This window comes from Ictidomys tridecemlineatus, chromosome 1 (genome assembly GCF_052094955.1).
Source record: "Ictidomys tridecemlineatus isolate mIctTri1 chromosome 1, mIctTri1.hap1, whole genome shotgun sequence".
Lineage (NCBI taxonomy): Eukaryota > Metazoa > Chordata > Mammalia > Rodentia > Sciuridae > Ictidomys > Ictidomys tridecemlineatus.
Genome location: NC_135477.1, coordinates 125647785 through 125671193, shown reverse-complemented (window position 1 = coordinate 125671193; position 23409 = coordinate 125647785). Strand labels below are relative to the sequence as shown.

Sequence of the window (23409 nt, the reverse complement as noted above, 5' to 3'; positions counted from 1 at the left end):
ACTTTTTCCCCTCTGCAATGGTTCTGGTTGAGTCCTCTCGCCACAGCAGTGAAAAAAGCTGACTAAGTAAGGAGTCTCCCTGTGTATGTAACAGCATAAATGCAGTGCCATTCTCCCTTCAGGATTAACAGAGATGAAAGAGAGGCCCAGGGAAGCCCGACTGATCCTCCTGTCTCTTGAGTGAAGTACGATATACTTCAAGTGTGGGTGGGAAGAACAAGTCTTAGGACAAAAGGCACAAAGACCTGAGATTACATAGTGTGGGGACATGAAAGCCAAGAGGTGATTTAAGGAGGTTTTTAAATGAAAGGCAAGCTGAAACTTAGTGTGCAGTTTTGCTGAAAATGGTAGCTTGGTAGCACAGACCCTTTTAAAAAGCCATGTTTTATTTATAAAAATGATGTGCAAGACCTTAACTGTTTATTTTTTAATTTCCAGAGTAATACATATTTATTATAGAAAACTTGTAAACAACTGAAAGGAACTGAACACCTATAAATAAATTGCACCTATCTTTCTAGTGCCTACAGGTTCTGTTCACTGGCACTTCAGCTCTGTCCACTCATCTATCTATCCCTGCATCCCTCCATCATTCATTTCTCTCTCTCTTTCTTTTGCAGAGATAAAATTAAACTGTACGTCATGTGAACTGCTGTGTTTTGCATAGAAACTTTCATGGAGGCTAATGCTACCGAGAGAGATTTGGGATAGATTTGAGATAGCTCTATGTAGTAAGAAGAAAATGTCCAATGTGCTTTGTCAATGAGTTATTGAGGGAGAAAGCCACATTTTCTTCTTTGACAGTCTTAAAATGTAATAGGATAAACTCTCTTCTCATTGATGGCAAGGGTATGACCCCGCTTTACTGCCCTGTTATTCTCTGATATGTGGACAAACCCTGAGAGTGCTTTTCTAAGGACTTACTTCTCCCAAAAGTGGCAGGAAGAAATATTGGTTAGAATATGATGTAAGAGAGACTTTTTATTAATCCCTCACCTACTCTTGCCTTGAGGACTGAAGAGTTCATCTTTCCCGAGAGTGTGAGTCTGCTCAACTTTTCATTTTTAAATATTAGAATCACTGTAAAATTCTACTCTGACTAATCCAGAATAAAGAAGGGGAAGATTAGTGTCACGAGGATATACTTTTACATGAGCAAATCATTTTAAATAAGTTTTAATCTAAGAAGCTGCTTAGAGTGAAGGCATTTATGTCAGATTGGATGGGATAACTCTGTGTGTGTGTGTGTGTGTGTGTGTGTTTGTGTGTGTGTGTGAGTGCTTGTGTGCATGTAAGAGTAAATGGGGAGGGAAGGATAAAGTGAGAGAGAAATTCAAAGACTTTACATTTGCACGATTTCAGTATACAGACTATTGATATTAGAAGGTCTGGTTTAAGGGGTTATAATAGCTCTTTTGCTAAATTCACAACTTGTTGGATTCATTATCTTCTCATATGTATTTTTTTTTTGGTGTATCAGAACCTGTGCTTATGTAAACATGCATCCCTAAATGAGTAGAAATATGTAGACCCACCTACTGGAGACCTGGCTCTCATTTTTTATAGGGATGTAAGAAGGTAGGGAGAATACTTTCTCTGTTGAGTATTTTTGATTAAAAAGATATTAATTAATGAATTTAACAAATGTTCATTGAACTTGAGTATAAGCACTGTGTTGAAGATGGGGAATAGGAGATTGAAAGTATTAAGGAGTGACAACTAGCTTTTTAGTCGTTGGTGCACATGTAACTGTTCATCTGTGTCTATTACTTGGTGAACAAAGAAGAAAAGTCCCTGTTACCTTCAGGATAACTCCTCAGCCAAACACCATTTCAATATGATTTCCACTCATCCTTTCGGCTTCATCTGTTAACATTTCCCATATTTACCTTTTGCTCTAGTCCTTTTGGGGAAGATTATGGGAAGGATTTATGAAGTCCTCAAACATCTGTGGTTCTTCAAACTTCATGACTCCTTGCCTGGGTCCTTGTGGTTTTCCTCTGATGGAATGCTTTGCTTGTTTGCTGACACTTGCCCACAACATCTTTTCATATTTTCTGCTAAACAGTGAGATCCTGGAGAACAGCTGCCATTTCCTTCAATATGGCCTCTAGAACTTAGTATAATGCTTAGCATATAAAAGCCACACAGTCAGTGTGTTGAACAAATGAATGAATGAGGTGAAAGTAAGTGTAATCCAAATCTCTAGTGGTGATGAATACATAGAGCTTTTGTGTATTTGGGGAAGTGTTAATTTCTCTTTCATTTTTGAAGGGTAGTTTTGCTGAATTCTTGGTTTGTGGTTTTTTTCTTTCAGCATTCTGACTATATTATCCTTTTCTCTTCTGGCTTGTAAAGAAGAGAAAAATTCATTGAAAACTCTATGAATGGGGGCTGGGGTTGTGGCTCAGTGGAGGAGTGCTCACCTAGCACATGTAGGAGCATTGGTTTCCATCCTCAGCACCACATACAAATACCACATACAAATGTGTCCATCTACAACTAAAATATATTTTTTAAAAAACCCTATGGAAGCTCTCTGTATGAGCTGATTTTTTTCTTGCTGTTTTTGATATTTGTTTCTTTGTGACCTTTGACAATTTGATTATACTATGTCTTGGTGTGCATCTCTTTGGATATAAGCTAATTGGAATTTATTAACCTTTTTGAATTTGTATGCCCATTTGCTTTTTCTAATATGGGAAGTCTTGGCCATTATTTCTTCATATAGCTTCTTTGCCTTTTTCTCATTCATGTCTGTGTCTGAGACTCCCACAATGTAAGTTGATCCACTTGATGATATTTCATATGTCTATTAGGCTGTCCTCATTTTTCTTAGTACTGTTTTCCTTTTGCTTCTGTGACTCAGTAATTTCGAATGACCTATCTTCAAGTTTGCTGATTCTTGATCAAGTTGCTATTGAATCCCTCAAATGAATTTTTCAATTTAGTTGTTATATTCTTCAACTCCTGAATTTCTGAGTTTCTCTTTGTTGATATTCTAATTTTGTTAATGCATCAGTTTTCTGATTTCATTTAGTTGTCTCTCTGTGTTCTCTTTTAGCACATTGAGCATTTTAAGATAATAATTTCAAATTCTTTTTCATGTAATTTCTGGATCTGTATTTCTTCAGGGTCAGCTGCTAGAGATTTATTTGGTTCTTATACTGGACCATGTTTCCCTGTTTCATTGTGTGCTTTTCTAATTTTGTTGATATTTGGGCATCTCATCTCTTCCAGTCTTTATGGATTCACTTTGTACTGTAGAAGACTGTACAATCAGCCAAGTTAGAGATTTTAAGAATCTTCCAAACATTCTCTGAGGATATGTCTTCCTGGCTTTTGTGTGTATTTCCTCACTTAAAAAGAGACCTCTGATATTATCCAGAGCCCATAATCCCTTGTTCCTTTTGGTGTCTGTCTGTGGTACTTCAGAGTCTCTAGTGCTGAAACGAGTTGCCATGTTTGCTTTTGTTCGCTGTGGCCACCAGGCATCCAAAGTAGACTGTTGTTCCATTCAGTAACTTAGTCATGCCTTTAGGAAGCACCCTGTAAAGACAGAAAGTAACTCTTCTTTTTCCCTCCTGAGGGAGAAATGAGGGATTAGGAGTTTACTCCTGATTGTGCTATTCTGTGCTAGGTGTGAGGGTACAGTCATGAGTAAATGCAAAAAAATTTCTTATCTGCTTTGATGTGGCTTTTCTTGGCTTTTCACTCACTTGGGATGCTGTCAACTCTTAATTGGTTTCTGGAGTTCTTACACAGTGAATTTGGTTTATATGTTGTTGTTAAAGTCTTTATGGTGGTATGAGGGCTTGGGGCTTCCTATTCAGCCAGCTTACTTATATCACTCTTAAAGGGAATCCAAATCTGTTTTGTGAGATGGAGATAATTAATATCATAGAGCTTTGATAATTAGCATTTGTAGAGATGGAAGCACATCTGTTCTCTCCCCCACCTTTCCAGTCAAGGATTAAAGAAGTCATTTCAGACTTCTGACTTTGTAATCTAGTGTCTGTCTCTCTTTAGTAATAGTGGTTAACATTTAGTAAATGCTGATTATGTGAGAGTCATTTTTCATATTCCTATTATATGTAATAACTCACTTGTTATAATAGTTTAAAAGGAAGATAGTATGATTTCTCCCATTTTACACGTAAGAAAACCGAGTGGCAGAGAATCTATATAATTTATGAAAGGTCATACAGCTGATGATTATCTTAGACTCAATTTTCAAAAGGCATTAAATGGATATTTTGCAACATTAAGTTAATATTTTTAAAATTAGAATGGTGTTGTTTATATTAGTCAACTTTAAGCAAAATCATTTGTTGCAACAGGCAATTATTCAATTATTATGGATATTATTTTGTGTTGATTGTAAGTGGTAATTACACTGCTGAAAATATCTATAATTTACATATCCAAATGTAGAATGACATCAAAGTTGTATTTTTTGCAGGACAGAATTCATTCAGAGAGGCAGGATTTCAATCACAGGGGCTGGATTTCTCAACTGTATTTTGGAAACTTTTGCTGGCACATTCTTGAGACAGGGGGCACAGAAGGTAAGCTTGTTTCCACTTTGAACCAACATTATTTTAAAAAACCACAGGGATTCCAATAGGGCATTGAAAATGATTTAACAAGAAAAATTGTCATGAACAGACATAATTAGAAAAAATACAGTTAATAAACAAATGTATCCTGAAATAATTTCTCTCAATAATCTCAATTAATTAATTAAAATAAATCTAAATCAAAGTAAAACTAAAGTACAACTATTAAACTAAAAATACGCTGAAGTCTTCTTGTGCTCTTATAGAGAATACTTTAGTCTAATTAAGAACAATATCATAATGAATAAACATATTTATAGTACTTGAAATATAACAAATACATAATAACCGCATAATAATAATTAATATTTATTAAGTGCTTACTATGTACTACTGATTACTGGATGAATTTTTATTTATTATCTCACTTAATCCATATAAATCTTTAAAGTGGCTGTTACTGTCCTTATATTATGGATGAGGAAAATAGACCTGGAACTCCCAAGTGTCCATTCTTATAGAGTTCAGGCTCTGATTTGAGGGAGCTTAGGCTTCCATGAAGGTGATTTAGAAACCCCTTTGTGGTTCTAAGGTCCCGTCTGCCCTGTTTAAAGTGGACTCATTCTGTTTTTAATCTGTCTGACATGGCAGTACACCTGACTTTTATGTATCCCATTTTCTTGCCCTTGGAGCACTGTTTAAAAAATTTCTTTAGAAGAAAGTCCATTTTTCATGTGTTCTCATATGCCTGTTGCAGTGTTGATTATAGAGAAAGTACTCAGAAGTGTTTTATTATTGTTGTTATTCATTGTGATGGTAATTATTCCCATTATTTCCAGAATTTGCTCAGAATATAATGCATGTTACCTCATTTTCTTGTTGTATGGGATAAAGTTAATGGATGGTCTAAGGAAATATTGTAATTCCTGGTTAAATGGACTCTTGCTTTTCATTTTTTTTTTTTCCCAAGAAGGAACCTAGACCGAAGGCATTATTGGGAGAGGGGGTGTTTGATAAGTGTGATGAATCAGTAGTTGGTACTGTTCCATACACCATAGTCATCATGTTGAGGTTGGTGTGTTCTTGGCTCAGTTGAGGTGGTTTCTGACACATATCCTGACTTGTCTAGATGACTTAATCCTGGGCTTAAAAGGAGTACTTAATTTCTAGAAGGTCTGATTTCACCTTTAATCACTAAGACATTATTGCTAGGTTTTCTGATGTGTCACAACGTATGCATTTGTAAAACTCCCCATGTTCTAAAAAATTGCATTCTAAGTATGATGGGGGCAATGAGAAAAATAATTTTATTATCATGTCCCTGACTAAATGGGCTTCTTATGCATCCTTTAAATCTTGTGTTATAACAACAACATAATAATAATTAAATACTTTTTTTTGTAATACAGGTTTATTAGAAGAATTTAATTTGGGGGGAGGGATAACATTTAGCTGAATTAATGTTCAAAATTAACGTTTGATGATAGTGTTCCCTGTCATCAAATTGGCTGCAGTTGTTCATTTGTAAAAACCATTTTTGTCCTGTGAGCCATGTAGAAATAAGTATTGATGGGTGGATTTGGCCTTGGGGCTGTGGTTTGCCAACCCTTGCTTTAAATAAGTGAAAATTGTTCAATTAATCCAAGTGGGTCTGTATTTGATCTGCCAATCAATCTGAACCTATTAATGACTTTTAATCATACAGAGATTGTGTACATTTTGATCCTGTGATGTGCAAAAAGTGAACATTTTGATTCTTATTTTACTAATGACAAATGACTTAAAGAGATAAACATATCCATTATATGGATAACTGCTTGCCCACCTTCGTTCTAGTAAAATATATGTTGAGTGCCTGTTTTGTGATTGGTACCATGCTCAGTATAGGCTAAATGGATTCATTCAATGTCACAGAACTAGTACAGTATAGGATCTGGATTCAAATTCCTGTCTTTTTGTCAACAAAACTTGCCTCTTGCTACTACTGAGCATTTCTCAGATGAATGAAACAGAGTCCTTACTTCTGAGCAGCATGAACGTCACAAATGCTACTGTGCACCAGGTGAATTTGAATTGTGGTCTCCTTCCCTTTTGTTTCTTAGGATTCTTTTGTTGAAGTAACAGAAGTTACTTTAGGCTAGCTCATTGTGAGGGTACAAAGGTGGTGGGTGGTGGGGCTGGTAGGCTTCAGAAAGATCTGCACTGGGGTCTGAGAGCTGCGAAGCACCCGTGTGGTTGTCCTTCCTCAGCTGTTGTCTGTAGCTGTGTCTGCTTGACTCTTCCATGTTCTTGTCTTCTGGTTCCTGCTGCTCTCCTGGCTGCACAGTGGGATGTGGGCCTCCACAGTTCAGGTATACATGCTACATAGGGTTCTGGCCAACAAAAAGACTGTCTGCTGATGTCTTTTCTTTCTAAAATTTGTAGAAGAGACCCTTGCTGGCTTTGTTATAGGTCCAGGGCCACCAAGAGGATGAGGGACAGGTTTTGTAGATATATGTCATCCTCTACCCTGACCCTGTGGATCAGGGTTGGGGGTTTGTTTCTCAGAGAAAGGGCTGGTGGGAAGGGCAGATATTTCCAAAGTTTTCTGGCGTGTTATCACAGGAGAGTCTTTGTTCCTTGATGGTAGAGAGGGGGTTTTGTTTATTTCTTTTTTTTTTTTAAATTGAATCTTCATAAATTTAGATTATTAATTGTGGTAAAGAATACATAAAAAGTTTTATCATCTTATCCATTTTTAAGTGTATATATTCATATTGTTGTGTAACAGATCTCCATAATATTTAAACCTTGGAAACCTGAAGCTGTAAACTACTATTAACTGTAAACCAGTTAACTATTATTTTTCTTTCTGTTTCTATGATTTTGACTGCTTTAGACACCTCATATAAGTGGAATCATATAGTATTTGACTTATTTCACTTACTATCCTCAGGTTTATCTATATTGTAGCATGTGAGATTTCCTTCTCTTTTTGGACTATGCAATAGTCATATATCTATATTTATATCTATCTGTCTCTCTATATGTGTGTATATGTGTCTATTTATATACACGCACACACACCATATTGAGTTTATCCATTCATCCATCGATGGACATGTGGATTGCTTTTGCCAGCTGGATATTGTGAAAAGGGCTGCTGTGGGCATGGGTGTAGAAATATCTGAGATCTTCCTTTTTGATATATACCTATAGTGAGATTAGTGGATGGTTTTTAACTTTTTGAGGAACCTCCACACTGTTCTTCTTATGGTTTTATTTAATCTTAATACTGATTCCTCTCCAACCTGTAGTACCTTGGACAGTGTTCAGTGTATTCATGTGAAAATAAATAGAAAGGAAATAGAATGCATAGTGATGTCAGTTGCTGATGCAGTTTCTGCTAAATTAATAATTCAGTTAATACTGGAAAAAAACAAGGTATTTAATTTTTAAAAGTGATGAACCCAAGTGATTCCTCTTTATTTGCACTTTTTAATTATGCTTAGAAGTAAGAATACATTTTTTTCTTCCTTCTAGTTTTACCCTTTCTGACTTTACTTTTTCTTTCTGAAGAGGCCAAGTTTAATTAGCTTTGCAGTTTTAGGAGCCACTCATGCTTAAGTGTCTTTTGCCTTTTATCCAAGTGATGTTTTCCAGCGTCATCCTGACTTCCTGATAAACCTTCATGGCTGATCCTGCATAAATGGCTTCTGCAGAAGTCCCTGTGAGAGCGTTTTATTTTCACTTTTAGGCTCTATCCCTGAGGCTGTTCAGTAGTGGTAAAGGTGGGATCTGATATCTGTTTTTTTTTTATTCCAACAAAAAACTAGATACTCACAAACTTTATATTTCTGTGTTTGTAAATTAGACTCTGGCTCCTGATGTGGCTCCCCAGTCTGAGGTCACTGTGTTTCTGTGCCTCTGGGTACTTGTGCAGTTGCTTTTTTCTTTCTCTTCACTACTGAGACAGCTTGTAATTTGGGGGCCTTTCTGATACATGGTGACTTTTTTTTTTTTCGGTACAAAATGTGTTCTTTTTATTAAGAATTAAAAAAAACATAATCACATTCTTCTTTGTCATAATTTCTTTTTAAACTTGGGCAAATGTGTATGATGGATACAACTAGATTTTAAATCTGGAAAGCACCTTTTGGGTGTCAGTTGTGTGACAGGCATTGGGTGGAATACTGGAGACACACGTAGGAATAAGATATATTCACAAGATAGAGACTGCCGTCTGCAGCTTTGATTCTGGGCCATCCAGCTCAGGGTGGAAAGAGTGACAGGTAATGAATCAACATCTACCGATGCTGAGAAGTTACTGAGCCCTATGTGGTGTTCAGGGTTCAGAACTATGATCAGTGCTGAGGACAATATCAAAGTGACAGCTAGTTTTTGTGAAGGCTTATTAGATGCCATCATTGTGCTTTGCATACTTAGCCTTTTCTGAACAACTCAATGAGATAAAAATGTTATTCTCATTTTATGTATAGGAAAACTGAGGTCCCAGGTGGCAAAGCAGTTTTCTCAAGTTTTTAGAACTAGAAACTGGTGAACCTGGACTTTGAGCCAAAGTCTGTCTGACTCCAGAGTGTGCTCTTGATCACTGTAACCTGCTGTCCCCTCCATCTTCTCTCCACTTAAACCATGTAGGGCAGGGTGTGTGTGATTGATGTACCCAGAGTGAGGTGACAAGGTGTGTATGGTAAGGATGAAAGAATGCAAGAATAAGGAACTCCGTAACAAGGAAGAACTCAGAACAGGCCAGAGGAGTGGGGCCCATGATACTAGAAAGGGCCTTTGAGTAGTCAGTGAATATCTTCCCTTCTGTTCAGAGATCTCAGCCTCATTGTCCACACTGTAGCTGTCCTAAATTCCAGAGTGCCATGGAGGTTGAGGGTTTGCTTTGTGGCATTTCTATCATTTTTATGTAACAGCACATCTTTTTTATTTTCTTTTTTTGTACTGGGGATTGAACTCAGGGGCACTCAACCATTGAGCCACATCCCCAGCCCTATTTTGTATTTTATGTAGAGACAGGGTCTTACTAAGTTACTGAGCACCTCACTTTTGCTGAGGCTGGCTTTGAACTCATGATCCTCCTGCCTCAGCCTCCTGAGCTGCTGGGATTATAGGTGTGCGTGGCCACCAAACTTGACTATTTATTTATTTATTTTTTTGCTTTCCCGTGTACCACAGATTTGTTGTGCTGTTTGCTTTGAAAATATCTTTACATTAAAAAAGGATACTCAAACTTTGTTTTTGATTGTGGTAAATATAAATATGATATAAAATTTACCATTTAATTATTTCTTTTTTTGTGTGTTGTCATCTTTTTTTCCATTTAATCATTTCTAAGTGTATAGTTAAGTAGCAGTGAGTGTTACATATATACCATGTTTTGTTTGTCTAGTTATATCCATTGATGGATGCTTAGGTTGCCTCTGCATTTTGGCTATTGCATATAATACTGTTGCTAGTTACGTTTTCTATGTTGGTTCATGGTTTTAGAGATTTTGACCATAGTGGGCTATGTTTACTGCTTTCGTTCCAAGGGGAGGTAGAACATCATACCTGAAGGGTGTGGTGGAGGAAAATTACTCAGCTCATGGTGACTGGGAAGCAGAGGAAACAGAAGGGGTCTCAGGGAAGATGCGTCCTTTTAGAGCATGCCCAGAGTGATCTATCTCCTTTAGCCATGTCCCACCTGCCTACAGCTACTACCTAGTTAATCCATTCAAACTAGGACGGGCTGATCAGGTTACAGCTCTCATAATCTAATCTTTCACCTCTGAATATGCCTATTTTCTTCTAGTAGATTTACAGTTTCAGGTAGTATGTTTAAATCTTTAATAAATTTTGATATGATTTTTTAATACAGAGTGAGATAAGGGTACAATTTCGTTCTTAAGTATGTAGCTATCCAGTTGTCCCAACACCTTAACACTGTGTATTGTAGAGAATGTTCTTTTCCTGATGTGTATTCTTAGTAATGCTGTTAAAAATCAATTGATATAAATTGACATAAAATGCATGGGTTTATTTCTGATCTCTATTTTCTTCCATTTGTTCATGTGCTTGTTTTTATGCCATTACTATGCTACATATATATGTGTATATATATATATATATATATATATATATATATATATATATATTTCAAATGAATCAAATTTTGTGGTGCTTCCAGATTTTTTTGTTGTTGTTGTTTATGTTGCTTTGACTATTCAAGGTATTTTGTTGTTCCCCATAAAATTTAGAATTTCTTTTTTTTTCTATTTTTGTGAAAAATGGCATTAGTATTTTGACACGGATGACATTGAATCTGTGGACAGCTTTGGGTAGTATACACATTTCAATAATATTATTTCTTCCAATCTCTGAACATGGTTTGTTATTTCCATTTATTTACACCTTTAATTTCTTTTCATCAGTTTTTTATAATCTTAAATGAAGGGTTCTATGGCTTTCTTGGTTAAATTTATTCCTGAGTAGCTTTTTCTTTTTTTGTTGCTATTGTAAATGATTTTTACAGATTTTATTTTTGGGCAATTGGTTATTAGTGTATAGTAATATTACTGATATTTGTATGTATTTTATACCCTGAAACTTTATTGAATTTGTTTATTAGTGTTAACAGTTTTTGATAGAGTCTTTAAGAATTTTGTATATAAGATAATGTCATCAGCAAAAAGACAGTTTCACTCCTCATTCTATTTGAAGGCCTTTGATATCTTTTTATTGTTTAATTTCCCTGACTCAGCCTTCCAAAATTATGCTGGATGGAAGTGGTGAGAGTGGATTGCCTTTTATTTTTGATGTAACTATTGGTGTGCATGTCAGCAATGGTTGTACCTTTACTGAGTATATTTCTGAAGTCTATACAAAAGAGTGGGTATTTAACCTCTTAGCCATGAGCAGAAGTGTGTGAGCCATGCAATGGGTTCCTCAGTTTAAGAGGCATTCACCCATCCCTCAACTCTGCCATAGTATCTGTTTCTCAGCTTTGATTTCATGTTATGCTGGACAATTCTGACCCATGTAGCCAACAGAAGGAGGGTTTATACTGCTGAAAACTTACCAAGGACAAGTATCACGTTGGAAGCCGAGTGCATATTTTGGCATGCTTTGAGGTCAATAGTACGTTCGAAAAACGGATAAAGAAAACAAAGATCTGAAGGAAAATAGGAATTGGTAGAAGTCTGGGATACATAAAAGGCTTCACATTTATTTTTGCAGCGGAGGAGAATTGGCAGAGCTTTTCTGTGTGAACTGTGGTGAAGCAGAGCTTGAAGGAACCTAGGCCAAGTCACAACCTCAAGCCTCAGGCATCCAAAAAGAAGGAAGAGAGAGTTCCCCTATGCTCTCTGGACAGCCATGATTTCTCAACCTTGTTTTTTTTTTTTTTTCTTTCATTATCACTCTTTAAAAAAGCCTTTTAATATATTTTTCCTTCTAATTTCTCCTTTCATTATGAAATTTTAGTACCATAGGCATACTGATTATATATTTACTTACTGTATTATATCTTTGATTTATGCACAAAATAATGTTTTTCTCATAAGAATGAATTTTTGCTTCTTTGTGATGTTGCCCCTGTTCCAAAAGCATGCTTTATACCAAAAGAACAGAGCTATCTTTGGGGATTTTGCCACCAACCCTCCAAGTTAAAGCAAAATAATCACCAGATCTCCCCTCCAAAAACAAAATAAAATTCCAAATAAAAATCAAAAGAACATTTTGGTGAATTCCCACATGGCTAGTTATAAGTTTCACATTTTCTGTTTCAGAGGAGGCTCAGGAGTAATATGGGTGATAACAGTCTTGTCATGCAAGTATTCTTTTTTTAGCCTCGTTTGTCTCCATGCCTAGGGACTACTACAGATGCAGTGGAAATCAGAGCTCTCATTACACAATCACATAAACGTGCCTTTTTTTTTTTAAAGTACGTTTCAATGTGTGATAAAATAATTTGTTATTTCAGCCGGTTTCCTAGCAAGGCCCCATTATTAGTTCCATCATTATTCTTGTTGTGTTTAACAGAGAGCTGAGAGAGATTAAATTCAACAGCATATGAAATATTTGTTACTGAAACAATTTGGGCAAGTCAAAAAAATTGAACAGTACTTTGAAGAAAGGTTGACCTAGACATGCTGCAGCTAGAGCCCAAGCATATCTGCTACTTCCTTGGGCTTGACAATAATCTATTTTTATAGTAGAACATAATTCCCTGGAATTGAATAGAAATGTGGAATACTATATATGTAGTCCAAACGAGATTTTTAAAAAACATGGTTACTACTTACTTGCATGATTTTTGCAATCTAACTGTATTAGTTATTTATTTTGATATAACACATTAACTCCAACCTTGAAGCTTAGAACAACACCCATTTATTATCTCTCTGCTTCTGGGAGTCAGGAGTCTGGGCACAGCATAGTTGTGTCTATTTCAGGCTCTCACAATCAAGGTCATGGAAGAGGCTGCAAACTTATCCGAAGGCTCGGTGGGGAAAATTCAATTTCAGACTCATCTGGCTGCTGGTAGGATTCAGCTGGCCTGTAGAGCATCACACATCTTGGAAGGGAGTGAGTGAGAGGGCAAAAGAGTGTTGGCAAGGTAATATAATTATGGAAGAGATAGCTCTTTAATTTTTCTGTATTCTGTTCATTAGAAGAAAGTCACAAATGCAGCCCTCCCTAAAGGGAAGAGTACAGGAGGACATAAATACCAGGAGGAGTGGGTACTGGGAACCATGTTGGAAGCTGAACTGAGCCAATGTGTATCCCAAGGTGTATGCACAACTATTGAATTCTGAGAAGTGGGATAATTAGAGATTGGTGATGGCCAATTGCATACCCCAGACCTCGCTACCAGTTTATGAAACATTTATGCAATATATCCAGGCATGTATTAATAATTCATTTATAAGAAGGCATAAACTCATTGACTTGTTCTATAAATTGAATTAAGTCTCCATCCTCTTGGGTTCTCTCACCATGAATTGCATGAATAGTTCACTAAAGGTGAAGCAGACAGTATTCCAAAGCCAGGATACAGCTGGGTTAGATAGTGTCAGCCAGTCAGCATCTGCTGAACCAGGCTGGCCAGGGGACTGTTCAGGCCTGAACTTGGGGTGCTTTCCCTCCAGTTGGAGGGTGAAGGGCTTGCTTGGTAGACACACCTTGATCGTGCAAAGGATGGGCACATTTCTAGAATTTTGAGATTATCCTCATGTCTTAAGTCTCATTCAATGTATTAATGAGAATCCATTTTTTTTTAAATATAATTCTTTTTTAGTTGTAATTGGCTGCAATACCTTTATTTAATTTATTTTTATGTGATGCTGAGGATCGAACCCAGCGCCTGGCACATGCTGGGCAAGTGCTCTACCACTGAGCCACAACCCCAGCCCCAACGAGAATCCATTTTTAATATCCATTATGCTGGTTAATAAGCTACTAATTTCACCAGTGAAAATTTACAATTTTTAGCATTCCTTCTGTTAATTATCACAGGCTCTAATGTCTTTCAAGGATAAATATAACTGAAATATCTGGTGAATGAGGTCATTGATGAGAACATCAAGGCAACTCCTGGAGTGGGAAGCCCACTTTCCAATAGCTGACTGCAACTGGTGTATTATATTTCTTGAACTAACATACATACCCCATAGAGCTATTTGGTATGTGCTGAAATATTTTAAAGCAAATTATAGATATACCAACAACCACACACCAAATATCAATTCCTAAACTAAAAGCAAAGTATATTGTGCCTTGCAAAAGATGATTCAGTGTGAAACTGGATTTGGTCTTGTGTTTAACATAGAGATTGTTGTTTTGTTTTTGTGTACTGGGTTGAATCCAGGGCCTCATACTTTCTGGTCAAGTTGCTCTACCACTGAGCTACGCCCTAGTGCTTAAGATAGAGATAGAATGTAGAGCTTTAGAGAAGGGCTTCTTCATACCTGGTCTGGTTTTTCTCACTATCCCAATGTCACACTTCACCTCTCATATCCTCAGCTTTTCTCTCTGTAAACCATGGCTCTATATCATGGGGTTTTAAAAATATTAAGTAAGATTACATTTTTGGTGTCATTCCTTGAAAAAAAGTCATTCCATGACTTTTCATAGCTGTGTAGTATTCCATGGGCATAATAACTCTTAGTTTTGTTTTCTGTTTTCACTATTATAAATAATATTGGGTGAGATCCTATTTGAAGGCCTTTGATGTACTTGCATACATTTCTCATTGCTTCTTGGATTAAGGCCTTTAATGCATTTCGCCAAATTTCCTTCCAAAAGAAGTCTACCAGTGTAATCTACACCTGGTTGGCACTGTGGGCCATCATTTTCTTGCTATACGACATGAATGAATGACTTAACCTCCTAGAACTTGCATATGTGAATAGGAAAGTAGGGTACCTTATTTTCGCCTCATAGAATTATGAAGAAGCAGCAAAACTGTTAGCTCCTGTCTTCTGAGTATCCACTCTGGAGATGATTGAAAGTGGATGATTCTGCCATTCACTTGTGGTTGGACCTCAGTTCCACTCCTACCTTTTTCTGTTGTGTGACCTGGGCCTGCCTGCTCAGGGGCGCTCACTCCGTTCCTAAATGGTGCGTTGAAGTACCACATGCACGAGTAGTCAAAACCCTAAAGAAGAGTGGACGTTTCAAAACTCCGTAATTCTAAGATCTAGGAAGAGAGAAAATAAGACTGTCATTCCACAGAACAAACGGACTTCGCATGTGTGACACGAGGACCGCAGTGTGACCGGGTGCTGCCCACTTGTTGGTGACTTCCACTTCCTGCCTGTTCATGTGCATTCTTTAAGATTCTTTACATTCCTCGAGCCACTTGAGAGAACTGATGAAATATGTTCTCTCTCTCGTTTCCAGAGGGTTTATTTCCCAGCTCTGAATTCACCTCTGCCGATAATACTTTTTAATCCCACTCTTGAGTGCTCAAATAGATTGATTTACTTGATATTTATTCATTAGATGCCATGAGAATATTACCAAGAATTCTTATTTCTAACAACTTATTTCTGGATCAGTTAAATCTTAGTAGCTGCTATTTTCTTACGTATCCCACCTCCCCATCCGTTCTGCTCACACTGTGGCCTCTGGAGTTTTAGTCCCTTGAAACATAGCTTTGGCAGGGAAAGCATCTTGGAGAAAATGAGTATTCTGTGAGTGATAACGGTTTTTTTTTTTTTGTTCCTTCCACCGAGTTTAAATCAATGCTTTTACCTTGACTGTGAGGCCTAGGAATCCGAAATCCCTGGATGGCTCATTTGAATTCATCCGGGTTGTAATAGACTTTGCTCAGTGGTAAAGCTTTCGGGAATCCCTTAAATCAGCCGGCTGAAATGCTGGGACGTGTCTTTGTGAAACTAGTCAAAAGTCTGGGAAGTGAAGCTCTTGCCTAAAATGACAGAAGGTGGTTTTCTGAGCTCCAAGCCCATTGGTGTGATTACTTGTGTGGGTATGGGAGGAAGCGTGTCTCACCCTCGTGTGGTGGGGAGTGCGACAACCCAGCCGGGAGTCAGGCACCTGGGCTCCTGCCCTGTCTTGGCCACTCTCTAATGGCCAGGTTGCTCATTCTAGTTGTGCTAAGGGCGTCACTGCCATTTCCCCAAAGTCAGATTGGATTAGATAAGTCATTTTTGATTCTGAAGTTGTATGATTTCTTTTATCCTCCCCCCCCTTTCCCCTAATCTGTATATACTAAGATTTTTTTTTTCGGTCTCTTATTCTTTAAGTTGAATAAAAATTCAGTAGTTTAAGCTAAGTAGAAATCCCAAGCACCAGAACTAATTCATCTAACAGATAGATGGTTAAAGGTTGAAGAAGCAATAAAATATTAAATAATAAAAATCACATTTTTTATAAAATACTGGTTAGCAAAAGGAGTGCTAAGCTTTTGGTAGAGATGTTACAATTTTATGTTGTAATTCTATTCATGTGAGTGTCACTTTGAGATAGCAAAGACTTGTAGGTCTTTGAGACATTGGTGCCCAGTAATAGATATTGGCTTATTTTTAATCCATGCCATCTACAAGCACACTGTTCTAGAAACTTTGGGGAAGTCCAGATGGAATAACGATAGTTATTTATTGAGTGTTCACCGGGAGCCAGGCACTGCATGGTTTTATAAATATTAGTCCTCCAAATAGCCCTCTGAAAGAGAGACTGCTCTTAATTCCACTTTTCCAATTTGCAGAATAGGAAATGGAGGAATGCAAATGTTAAATTACTTGCACAAAGTCTTCAGCCAGCAAGACAGTGGCTCTGGGTGGTCTGATCTCTGAGCTCACTCTCTTTCATGCCCAACATGAAGGATAGAATCCTTTCCTCAGAGAGCTTAAGTATGGAGACTGACCAATGCATGACCCATCTCCACCAGCAGTAGGTGTACTCTGACCTTGAAGGAGACACTTGGACCGAGGAGCGTCCTGTCTTCAGTATACTTACTGTGACCCTTGCTGTCCCGTGCTCCTCTGCTCTTATACCCAACCAGGTAATTGGAGGTTTAGGAGCTGTGTTCTCTCTCTGCTGTTCAGGATGCATTTCCAGCCTGTATATTAGTTTTCTGAGCCTGTTCTCTCATTGTTGTGCTAAATTCAAAGACAGACAAAGACAATGAAAAAAATAGGAATTTGTGGCCACCATAAATCTTCGCCTACCTCGTGTAAACCTGAGGCGGCACCAAATTGAAAGCTGGAACACTTCTGGCCAGGCTGCATTGAAATTCTGAAACAGAAAAGAAAAGAAAAAAAAAAGATAGGGCTATGTCTGAGCATTGTGTGGTCTAAGTGCATTTGAGATACAAATCTGTCGTGGATCAAAAATATTACTTGTAGGATTGGGCTTGCATTCAGCCAGGCTCTTTGTGCTAAATTAAGGCTCTTAGTCTGATCAAAAAGACTGGGAAAGTGTCATTCAGTCATCTCAGCGCAGGGTAAATACAGAACTCTGGGTAGAGCTACATTGAATTGGAAAGGTAATTTCATTTCTTAATGGCATGTCCAGTGGTTAAACTGCAGTGTGTCCTTGAGCCATGCAGCATGCCAATTAAAAGCTCCTTGGATTATCTGAGGCATCCAGCCGTTCTTCTTGGTCACCTTGCCTCTCTTTATTTATGGTGATTTCTTTTTTAAAAAAATTTGTTCTTTTTAGCCATATATGACAATAGAGTGTATTGTGACCTGTTATATATACATGGAGTATAACTTATTATAACTAGGATTCCATTCTTGTGGTTGTACATGATGTGTGAAGTTACACTGATTGTGTATTCATCATTCTACTGTCTTTCTTATTCTCATCCCTCCTCCCTTCCCGTCATTCCCCTTTGTCTAATCCAATGAAGTTCTATTCTCCTCCCACCCCCTTATTGTGTGTTAGCATCCACATATCAGAGAGAACATTTGGGCTTTGGTTTTTTGGGTATTGGTTTATTTCATTTGGCATGATATTCTCCAGTTCCGTCCATTTACTTGCAAATGCCATAATTTCATTCTTCTTTTTGTGGTTGAGTAATATTACATTGTGTATGTATATATCACATTTACTTTATCCATTTATCTGTTGAAGGGCATGCAGGCTGGTTCCGTAGCTTTGTTATTGTGAATTGAGCTGTTATAAACATAGATGTGGCTGTGTCACTGTAGTATGCTGATTTTAAGTCCTTTGGGTCTATGCCTAGGAGTGGGATAGTGATTCCATTCCAGGTTTTCTGAGGAATCTCCATACTGCTTTCCAGAGTGGTTGCACCAATTTGCAGTCTCATTAGCAATCCAAGAGTGTGCCTTTTCCCCACATCCCCACCAACATTTACTGTTGCTTGTATTCTTGATAATTGTCTAGGGTGGTTTCTTATGCTGGCTGCCCACTCTGGTAGGATTTCATCTTTTGCTGCTGGAGCTCTTTGGTTGTGACTACCCTTTGTGAGACTTGGATCATGGGCAGAGCCCAGGAAGGTGGTAGGGCAGAGGCGGCAGTACATGCCTGTTAGGGAGAAAAGAATTGCGGCTAGTGGTCCCAGGTTTGTTGGAGTGATATGTCTTTGACATTTCTAGATTTTTCTGGAATACCATAGGTGGTCTGGGATTTGATCCCCCATTTCCTGGCTCGATATCTCCCTTGCTACTTCTAACTAATCTGTATTCCTATTTTTCTCTGAATTTCCTTAGTGAAGAAAAATGATGGCTTTTGCAGTTAATGAACTCCTTTCATATTGATTCTCAGTATTAGTAGAATTTAAAGGCTATAATTAAATACTTTCTTGATCAGTGGCCTTTCGTGAGGTATAGCTTTTGTTATTTTTAAAGATATTAACATTTGTTAAAACCTACTGGTTTTTCTATTATTCTCTAATCTTGATATGTTCGAAATGGTTCAGATTTAAAGAAGTTATTACCCTCCTCTAAAAACTCTTAAGTCTTTCAATTCTTGTTTAAAGTGTTTTTTTTTTCAGATACTACCTGCATATGCATTTTAAAATTGCATTTCTAGTAGAGCCACTTGTGTTCTCTTGCCTCAGCTCCCTCTGACACCTGTAGAATACCCTGTCCCGACCAGCTGTGAGACCTTGGATAAGCCATTTAATTTTCTGTGGCACATTTTATTCATCTATGAAATGAGGACAGTAATGGAGCCTACCTCATAGAGTACTCTGAGGAATAAATGAGCCACGGTATATAAAATGCCCAAGATGGTGCTTGGCACATTGCAAAACTATCAACTATTGTTGTGTTATTCTTATTTAAAAAGCAAAATGCAAGGAAGTTAAAAACACAAGTGTGCTTTCCCCACTATGACGTCATAGAGAGACATTCAGTGGCTATGATGAGCTTGTGTTTGGAGTCAACCTGACCTGGATTTAAATTGCAGTACCTTCTCTCATAGGTCTGTACAAATGCAGCCTCTGGGAGAAATGTGAACTGTATCATCTACCTTAGGAGTATGAATTAAAGGATCTGTTTTAAGAAGTGCTTAAAATGCCTTGGCACGGGCTGGGGTTGTAGCTCAGTGGTAGAGTGCTTGCCTAGCATGTGTGAGGCACTGGGTTAAATCCCTGGCACCACATTAAAAAAATGCCTTGGCACACAATAAATACTCTATAAATGATTATTGTCATCTTCCATGTAAGTCCAAAACAGCTGAGTAATATTCCACTGTGTGTATATGTCCCACAGTTTCTTTATCCATTCATCTGCCGAAGGGCACCTAAGTTGGTTCCATAGCTTAGCTATTGTCAATGGAGCTGCTTTGAACAAAGAATGACTTTGTAACATTTTCCAGAAAATGGATGGATCTGGAGACTATCATGCCAAGTGAAATAAGCCAGTCCCCCAAAACCAAAGGTTGAATGTTTTATCTGATATGTGGAAGCTAACCCACAACACAAGGGGATAGGGAGAGAGAAGAATAGAAGTGCAGTGGATTAGACAGCAGGGAGTGGAGGGAAGGGAGGGTGATAGGAAAAGGAAAGACAGTGGAATGAATCTGACAAAACTTCTCTCTCTCTCTCTCTCTCTCTCTCTCTATATATATATATATATATATATATATATATACACATATACATACATACACACACACAACCAGTGGATCTCACCATCATGAACATCCATAAAAATAATATTCTAATTAAAATAAGATATATCATTCTTGTGTATTATCAAAATGGATTGTGCTGTCATGTATAACTAAAAGAAACCAATAAATTAAAAAAAACCTCCAAATTGACATATTTCCTTTTTGTCTTTTATATATAGATTTTAAAAATCACTAGAATGTTTGTACAATTTCATGTCTTTTAATTTTTTTCAATTTAAATATATATTTTTTAAATTAATTAATTAAGTTCTAATTTGTTGTAGGTGACAGCAGAATGCATTTTGATACATAGTACACAAATGGAGCACTGTTTTTCATTTCCCTGGTTGTTCGCAAATATGGAAAGAGTCACTCCATTCATATCTTCATACATATACCTAGGGTAATGATGTCCATCTGATTCCACCATCTTTTCTACCCCCATGTCTCCTCCCTTACCCTCCTACCTATTTGCCCTATCCAAAGTTCCTCCATTCCTCCCATGCTACACCCCTGTCCCACCTAATGGATCAGCATCCACTTATCAGAGAGAACATTTTCCTTGGTTTTATGGGATTGGCTTTATTTCATTTAGCATAATATTCTTCAGCTCCATCCATTTACCTGCAAAATCTATGATTTTATTCTCTTTTAATGCTGAGTAATATTCCATTGTGTGTGTGTGTGTGTATGTGTGTGTGTGTATATATATATATATATATATATATATCTCACAACTTCTTTATCCATTCATCTATTGATGAATGGATGAAGGGGATCTAGGTTGGTTCCACAATTTAGCTATTGTGAATGAGCTGCTATGAACATTGATGTGGCTGTGTCACTGTAATATGCTATTTTAAAATCCTTTGGGTATAGACCAAGGAGAGGGATAGCTGGGTCAAATGGTGGTTCCATTCCCAATTTTCCAAGAAATCTCCATACTGCTTTCCATATTGGCTGCACCAATTTGCAGTCGCACCAGCAGTGTATGAGTGTGCCTTTCCCCACATTCTCACCAACACTTATTATTGTTTGTCTTCATTGCTGCCATTCTGATTGGAGTGAGGTATCTTAGAGTGGTTTTGATTTGCATTTCTCTATAATTTCTAGTGATGATGAACATTTTTCACATATTTGTTGATTGATTGTATATCACCTTCTGAGAAGTGTCTGTTCAAGTCCTTGGCCCATTTATTGATTGGATTATTTCTTTTTTGTGTCTATTTTTTTGAGTTCTTTATATACCCTAGAGATTAGTGCTCTATCTGATGTGTGAGGTATAAAGATTTGCTCCCAAGATATAGGCTCTCTATTTACCTCACAGATTGTTTCTTTTGCTGAAAAGAAACTTTTTAGTTTGAGTCCATCCCATTTATGATTCTTGATTTTAATTCTTGCGCCACAGGAATCTTATTAAGGAAGTTGGGGCCTAATCCCATATGATGGAGATTAGGGCCTACTTTTTCTTCTATTAGATGCAGGGTCTCTCCTAAGTCCGTTGCTCATTTTGAGTTGGATTTTGTGCATGGTGAGAGATAGGGGTTTAATTTCATTTTTTTGCATATGGATGAGCAGAACTTGTTTGATGAATGTAGCTACTCCATTGCTTGGGGCATATATATTTATAATTGTTATATCTTTTTGGTGTATGGTTCCCTTAAGCAGTATGACATGACTTTCTTTATCCCTTTTGACTAACTCTGGTTTGAAGTCTACTTTATCTGATATGAGGATGGAAACCCCTGCTTGTTTATGCAGCCCATGTGAGTGGTATTTTTTTTCCCAACCTTTTACCTTCAGTCTGTAGATGTCTTTTCCTTTGAGATGAGTCTCTTGGAGATAGAATATTGTTGGGTCTTTTTTTAAAAAAAAAAATCCGATCTGCCCATCTAAGTCTTTTGATTGATGAGTTTAGGCCATTAACCAGGGTTATTATTGAGATGTGGTTTATATTTCTGGTCATTTTTATTCATTTTTAGTTTTTAACTTGACTTGGTTTCTCCTTTGATTAGGTTTTCCTTTAGTGTTATACTTCCCTTTGCTGATTTTGATTTGTCCTCCTCATAGAATATTTTTCCAAGGATATTCTGTAGTGCAGGTTTCCTTGTTGTAAATTCTTTTAAGTTTTTTTTTTTTTTTTTATCATGGAAGGTTTTTATTTTGTACTCAAATCTGAAGCTTAATTTTGCTGGATATAAGATTTTTGGTTGGCATCCATTTTCTTTTAGAGCTTGGTATATGTTGTTCCAGGATCTTCTAGTTTTGAGGGTCTGGGTTGAGAAATCTGAAGGGATTCTAATTGGTTTCCCATATGTGTAATCTGATTCCTTTCTCTCGTGGCTTTTAAAATTCTCTCCTTATTCTGTATGCGAGGCATTTTCTTTATAATGTACTTTCATGTAGATCTGTTGTGATTTTGTACATTTTGTGTCCTATAAACCTCTTGTACTTGATTTTTTTCCAATTCATTCTTTTTTTTTCTTTTCATTTATTTATTTTCGCATTACAATTCTTAGTACACCATTATACAATAATTTATCATACCTCTGATTATATATAAGGTATGTTGACACCAAATTCACATCTTCATGCATGTATTTTGTATAATCATGAGGGTCTCCTTTCACCATCCATGCTATTCCCCTTCTCCTGCCCTTTCCCTCCCACCCTATTCCCTATCTAGAGGTTCCAATTCATTCTTCAGGTTTGGAAAATCTTCTGATATTATTTCATTGAATAGATTGTTCGTACCTTTGGTATGGAACTCTATGCTTTCCTTTATCCCAATAATTTTTAAATTTGTTCTTTTGATGTTATTTCATAATTCTTGGATATTGTGCTCATGGTGTCTTACCATCTTCACTGTGTGGTCAACTTTATTTTCATGAGTATATATTTTGTCTTCATTGTCTAAGGTTCTGTCTTCTAAGTGTTCTAATCTGTTGGTGATGCTTTCTATTGAGTTTTTAATTTGCTTTGTTGTTTCCTTCATTTCAAGGATTTCTGGTTTTTTCCCCCCTAAATCTCTATCTCCTTATTGAAGTAATCTTTTGCTTACTGTATTTGCTTATGTATTTCTTTATCAAAATGATCTTTTGTTGTCCATGTTTGCTGTCTTATGTCATCCTTTAATTCTCAGAACATTTTAATTATATACATCCTGAACTCCTTTTCTGACATTTTTTCTGCTATGCTGACCATGGATTCTAATAATGTAGTATCTTGGTTTGTTTGGGGCATTTTCTTCCCT

The 23409-nt window shown here is 37.0% G+C and overlaps 1 protein-coding gene across 3 annotated transcripts in view; it reads left to right on the top strand.

The window, feature by feature from the left end:
- The window catches only part of Prelid2 (PRELI domain containing 2), an 85265-nt gene that overhangs the window by 38128 nt on the left and 23728 nt on the right, over positions 1-23409 (top strand). For 2 of the 3 annotated variants that reach the window (XM_005324217.4, XM_078047178.1), the window contains exon 5: positions 4463-4568. In XM_005324217.4, coding sequence (XP_005324274.1) covers positions 4463-4568 — 106 coding nt within the window. Of the gene's footprint in view, positions 1-4462; positions 4569-11783; positions 12625-23409 lie in introns of those variants that run through there. The other variant, XM_021725702.3, reaches the window with a different exon arrangement.